Source organism: Protobothrops mucrosquamatus, unplaced genomic scaffold (genome assembly GCF_001527695.2).
Source record: "Protobothrops mucrosquamatus isolate PMUCROS unplaced genomic scaffold, P.Mucros_1.0 scaffold14667, whole genome shotgun sequence".
In the NCBI taxonomy this organism is placed as follows: Eukaryota; Metazoa; Chordata; class Lepidosauria; order Squamata; family Viperidae; genus Protobothrops; species Protobothrops mucrosquamatus.
Genome location: NW_015400436.1, coordinates 1 through 5,681, shown reverse-complemented (window position 1 = coordinate 5,681; position 5,681 = coordinate 1). Strand labels below are relative to the sequence as shown.

The 5,681-nt window shown below is 51.6% G+C and overlaps 1 protein-coding gene across 1 annotated transcript; it reads left to right on the top strand.

Moving 5' to 3' along the window:
• Positions 1-264: 264 nt before the first annotated feature.
• Positions 265-3,982, top strand: LOC114923794 (neurogenic locus notch homolog protein 1-like; the record flags this gene model as incomplete). Its single annotated transcript, XM_029287132.1, has 4 exons — positions 265-375; positions 483-675; positions 2,808-2,953; positions 3,869-3,982. Coding segments are annotated over 4 exons (564 nt in total), but the record flags the coding sequence as incomplete, so codon positions are not given.
• Positions 3,983-5,681: the final 1,699 nt, after the last annotated feature.

Here is a 5,681-nt window from a genome sequence, read left to right as displayed (position 1 = left end):
ACTTTATAAGGTCTCAACTTGCGCACCTCTCCATCCCTGGATGTCAACCAGAGAAACTTTCTTAAAACGACGCTGGGATTTTTCAGAGCCCCAGTTGGGGCAAAACTGTGGCCTAACTCTCAGTCACTGAGAAGAAAAGGGGTGTTATGGTTTCGTGTGTGTGTGTGTGACACTGAGATAGACTGAAAGCATCACAAATGCCTTTAGCTTCACGGGGTTCCCAGTCCTGGACCGTTTCGCTAACCGCTCTTTTCTTTTTCCAAGGACCCAACTGTGAAATCAACCTGGATGAGTGTGCCAGCAACCCGTGTGATTATGGCAAATGTGTGGACAAAATCAACGGTTACGAATGTGCCTGTGAGCCAGGATACACAGGTGAGGGAGGGCGGGAGAGACGCGAGCGTGGGGCACCTCCTCCTGTGGGCTTTGCGCCCCCTCTCCCCCCAGGACAGGGTCCCCACTGGCTCCTCTCCTCTCTGCAGGGAGGATGTGCAGCATCAATGTGGACGAGTGCGAAAACAGCCCTTGCCACAACGGGGGCACCTGCCGGGATGCCATCAACGGCTTCACCTGCCTGTGCCCGGAAGGCTTCCATGACCCGCTGTGCCTCTCGGAAGTGAACGAGTGCAGCAGCAACCCCTGCGTCCACGGGAGATGCCACGACGGGCTGAACGGGTGAGCGGCGGGCAAGGCTGCGCCAGGCGGGAGGGGCACCCTGGGAAACATGACCGCTTGTGGTGGAGGTTTTGGGAGGGATAGCTGCGTGGCGCCTCTCTTTGCCCTTTCTAAGGACGCTGCTGGGCCCAGCAGCCTTTCAGGAAATCAAACAAGGTTGGGAAGGGTTGTTACGGAGCAGCGTTAGATTCTCATTTATTAAGGATCTTAATTAAAAGTCAGGGTGGGGAGCCAGAGGGCTGCTGGGAGCCCCATGTTTGGCTCTGATCCGCACGCTGCCCTCAGGGAACCAAGGATTGATTTGGATGTTGGGTCAAGGAGCAGTTTCAGGTGGATGCTCAATTACAGAAGCTCACCCACGTCAGGCTCTCTTAATTCAGCCTACCTCACAGGATTGCTGTGCAGATAGAATTGGAAGAGTGAGATGAAGCCTCGGGAGGAAAAAATATGACTGAGATGAATACATGTCTATCTATATAAATAAAAATGTAAATGTTCGTTTGTTCAAAATCTTAAATCTCCGAAAGTTCTTCACCGATTGCTTTGAAATTTTGACACAACGTTGCATTCGAATACGCGGGTGTTTTTATATACCTACTGTTATATAGATGTCACACCTGTGACAAGTAAAAACATGCTTTTTTTGAAAAACAGCGCCATCTGTTGGACGTAAAAGCAACACATGCTTTTACCAGACTGAGCCACAGCAACGCGTGGCTGGGTACAGCTAGTTTTTATATATTGTACTTAACTATAACAATGCACAAGTAGTCACATAAAATACAAAATTACTCACTTTAAAAATGCAAACGCATAAAGGCATGGAACGCGCCCATGTGGTATCGTTCTTTAAATCTCAAAGCTGAATCTTGCTGGGAAGAGAATGCAGACTTTTGAGGAGATCAGGCTGTGAGGTGGGGATGGCCAAGACTCTGACTGGCTGGGCATAATGCATAAAGTCCCAAATTCTGTCTCCAGGCCTGTGAAGCCCCTGATAAGGCACACCCCGTAGAAGCCGCATCAATCCACCGTTCTGTGCAAGGCTGAGCTTTGATCAAAAGATTTGGTTCCAGACTGAAGCAGCTTTCAAATCTTCTAGGATTGGGTGGAGGGCGAACCGGCTTCTTCTTAGTACAAAGGCCGCCATCGTATCATTAGCAACTTTTGGGATGCCTCTGTCAGAAACCCCTTCAGGGCAGGATTTCCAAACCTTGGCACGTGGACTTCAGTTGAAGTGAATTCAGTTTTGGGAGTTGGTCCCTGTGCCTTAAAGTTCCCAAGGTTGGGAAACCCTGATCTAGGGCGATCTGAAGCCTCACCCAAGCCACTTCGTTCATGATTAGCAACTTCATCTTCTGTTTTGTAGTCCTGAGTGCCTCAAGGCCTGGCCTTTTTCTCTGCCACGAGTCCTTTGCTGGATTAAGTGACCCAGGCAGGGTTTGCTGATAGTATGCAGGACTTCTTCATTAGGTCTCTTATTTGTGAGCTGAAGCCCTGATGAACATGTCCCTCTCCTGCTTGAGCAGGGGGCTGGACTAGAAGACCTCCAAGGTCCCTTCCAACTCTGTTATTTTGTTAAATCTGTTAAATGCCTGCGGTGGCCATTAAAAAAAGGACCGTGGAGGAGGGAGAATGGAAAGCTTCATTCTTGAGCAGAAATTGGATAAGGTCCAAGGTGACTATCATGGGACAAGTTAGATTTTTCCATTGGGGCTGCTGTTTTTTGGGGCGATCAAAAGCCAGAAAGCTTCTCCCTTAAATCTCAGGATCCTAATCCAGAGTCATTTTTCAGGATTAAGGATCTTAATCCAGAGTCATTTTGAAGAACAAGGGAGAAATGGGGTGCCCGTCTCTAGAAGGCACCAATAACGCCCAATAACGTGATGAGTTGGACCTATTTTTGTTCTCCCAGAGACTATTTTAGATTCACTAAGTATTATTTGGCGGCTGGGGCTAATGCGATGTTGGCCTGCTGTTTTTTGCTGCTTCTACAGATGATGTTTTTTTAAAGGTGGTTGGTTCACTGCATTGTAAAGAGGTTTGAGTGGCATCGAAAGGCAAGGATTATTTTTAAAAGAAAAGCAGCCAAATCCAACCACCGTGTGTTTTGTTTCTCTCCTCCGGAATCAAAGCTACAAGTGTGACTGCGACCCGGGCTGGAGTGGGACCAACTGTGACATCAACAACAACGAATGCGAGTCCAACCCGTGTGTGAACGGTGGAACCTGCAAGGACATGACCAGCGGCTACCTTTGCACCTGCCACGAGGGATTCAGTGGTAAGATCCTAGACTTCACCCACAGCTTCGCCCCTCTAAAAGTCTGGCCAAGTCACGGCAAATTCGTGGTTTTTTTTTCCTAAACATTGATCACCAGCTTATAAGAGGAAGTCATCAAGAAAGGGAAGTCAAGCTGCTATAAATAAATCACCCTTGACTAAATTGGAAGGGCTTAGTTAAATATCTGTCCAAGAGAGGGTTGGCTTGGGCAGACAATCCCTATTTGGGGAGGTGGGCCACCAAAGCAGTTGACCTCAGTCTGGCCCCTCCAGGTGTTTTGGGGAAGCCATCGGAAAGTCTAGCTCCATATTTCTCAACCTTGATAACTTTAAGGAATTCAACTCTCAAATTGGCTGGGGAATTCTGGGAGTCGAAGTCCTTAAAGTAGCAGAGGTTGAGGAACATCGGTCTAGCCCAGGGGTAGGCAACCTCGGCTCTTTTAGGACTGGTGGACTTCAACTCCCAGAATTCCTGAGCCAGCATGGAGGAACTATGGCCCCCTCATGACTCCTGGACTTCAACTCCCAGAATTCCTGAGCCAGCATGGCTCAGCTTGGAAACCTCTCCCTTTCCCCTCAGCGTGGCTGGCTCAGGAATTCTGGGAGTTGAAGTCCACCAGTCATAAAAGAGCCGAGGTTGCCTACCTCTGGCCTAGGCCTAGGCCGCTTTATGACTCGTGGACTTCAACTCCCAGAATTCCTGAGCCAGCATGGCTCAGCTTGGAAACCTCTCCCTTTCCCCTCAGCATGGCTGGCTCAGGAATTCTGGGAGTTGAAGTCCATGAGTCCTGAAAGAGCCAAGGTTGCCTACCCCTGGGCTAGCCTGTTGCTGTTCCAGGTTGGGAAAGAACCCCTCGGTGGCTTCGTGGCCACCCAGATGCAGGTGGGACCCTGTAGATCTCCTTCTTCCCCCCAGGACCCAACTGCCAGATCAACATCAACGAATGTGCCTCCAATCCTTGCTTGAACCAGGGAACGTGCATCGATGACGTTGCTCGCTACCAGTGCAACTGCCTTCCGCCCTACACTGGTGAGAGAACCAAGTCTTTGGTGGGGGGCTTCGGTCAGAGAGAAACGTGGCCAGGGGGGTCCCAGAATAGCTGGGAGCAGACGAACAAGCCTCACACGCTTCTGAGCATTTCTGCGCCGTGAAGGGCACGGACCTCCTGGCCGTCTGGCTTCCTCACTGTCCCTTCTTGGTCTCCACTTCCAACCACGGAGCTTCTGGCCACCAAGCATTGTCCATTGCTGACCCAAAGCAAGCAGGTCCAGCTGAGGGATCTCTGGTGGAAGAGGGGGGGATTCATCCACCTCCCTGAGGTGCCCTAAAATCTTTGGCGCAGTTGCTGAATTACCTTTTCCCAAACGGTCATTAGTGACCGTTCCAAGTTACAACGGCACTGAAAAGAGTGACTTAGGACAGCGGTCCCTGACCTTTGTGGCTTGGTGGCCCGGCTGGGGGGGGGAGAGAAGAGGGACCCGGGCCACGTGAGCAGTGGGCCGGCACACATGTGCGTGCATGCACAGCTCAACTTACGTGAGCGGCAGGCTGGTGTGCACGCGCATACACCTGCAGCTCAACTTAACGAAAGTTGAGTTGCACACGCATGTGCACACACGCCGGCCTGCTGCTTGCACCAGCTGAGCTGCGCATGTGCACGCTGGCCCACCGTTTGTACAGCCCGGTTCCAAATAGGCCACAGCCTGGTGGTAGCCGCGGCCTGGGGGTTGGGGACCCCTGATTTATGACCATTTTTCACACTTAGGACCATTGCAGCACCCCTATGGTCACGGGATCAAAATTCAGATATACTCCGCAACTGACTCACATTTATGACGGTCACGGCATCCCGGGGTCACGTGATCCCCTTCTGACAGGCAGAGTCCACGGGGGGAGCCAGATTCTCTTAACAACCTGTGACTAGCTTAACAACTGCAGTGATTCACTTAACAAACGTGGGGAGGAAGGTCGTAAAATGGGGCAAAAATTCACTTAAACGGAAATTCACTTAGCAACGGAAATTTTGGGCTCCGTTATGGTCGTAAGTGGAGGACTGCCTGCCCCTTTGCTCTCCGCCTCAGACAGGACACCTTCCGGTCTTCCCTGAATCGGAAGCCGTCATCGGAGAGATTTAGGCCGTTTTGTGGCTTTCCTGCCTCCAGAAATCCTAGGATGAGATTTGCTTCTTTCCCTCCGTTTTCCTATACACGCTCCTCAATGGCCCCACCTCAGATTCCCCCTCGTGCAGACATCTCCCGCCACTAAGCGGCTCTTTTGGGGCCAGGGTCCCTTTGCTGTTTTTGCAAGCTTGGCCCCTTGGCCCCCCCTTTTTGGAAAAAGGCGCCTTGCCCCGTCCCGAGCCTCGCAGGGCTGGCGTTGATGCTGCCTCTCTGCCCATTTCCTGCTTCCTCCCGCTGCGCAGAATGACCAGCTCTGCACAATTGGAGGAAGTTGTGACTTTCCTGCCTTTGCCGGTTGCTGGGGAAACAACCCAGGAGGTTTTGGGGGCAGGGGGGGTGAGCCCAGAGAAGGTTCTGGAAAACAGAAAGCAGGTCCCATTAGGAGGGCAGGAGGGCGTCAGTGAGCAGGAAAGGAAGGCTGGATAAGGGGGGGGCTTCTGGTTCAGATCAGGGTCCCCGGGCACCCACAGGGGACGTTGGAGGGGGCTGTTTGGACAACTCCAATGTCCACAGCATGGATGAATTCCTTCCCCAAGGAGAAAGTCTTT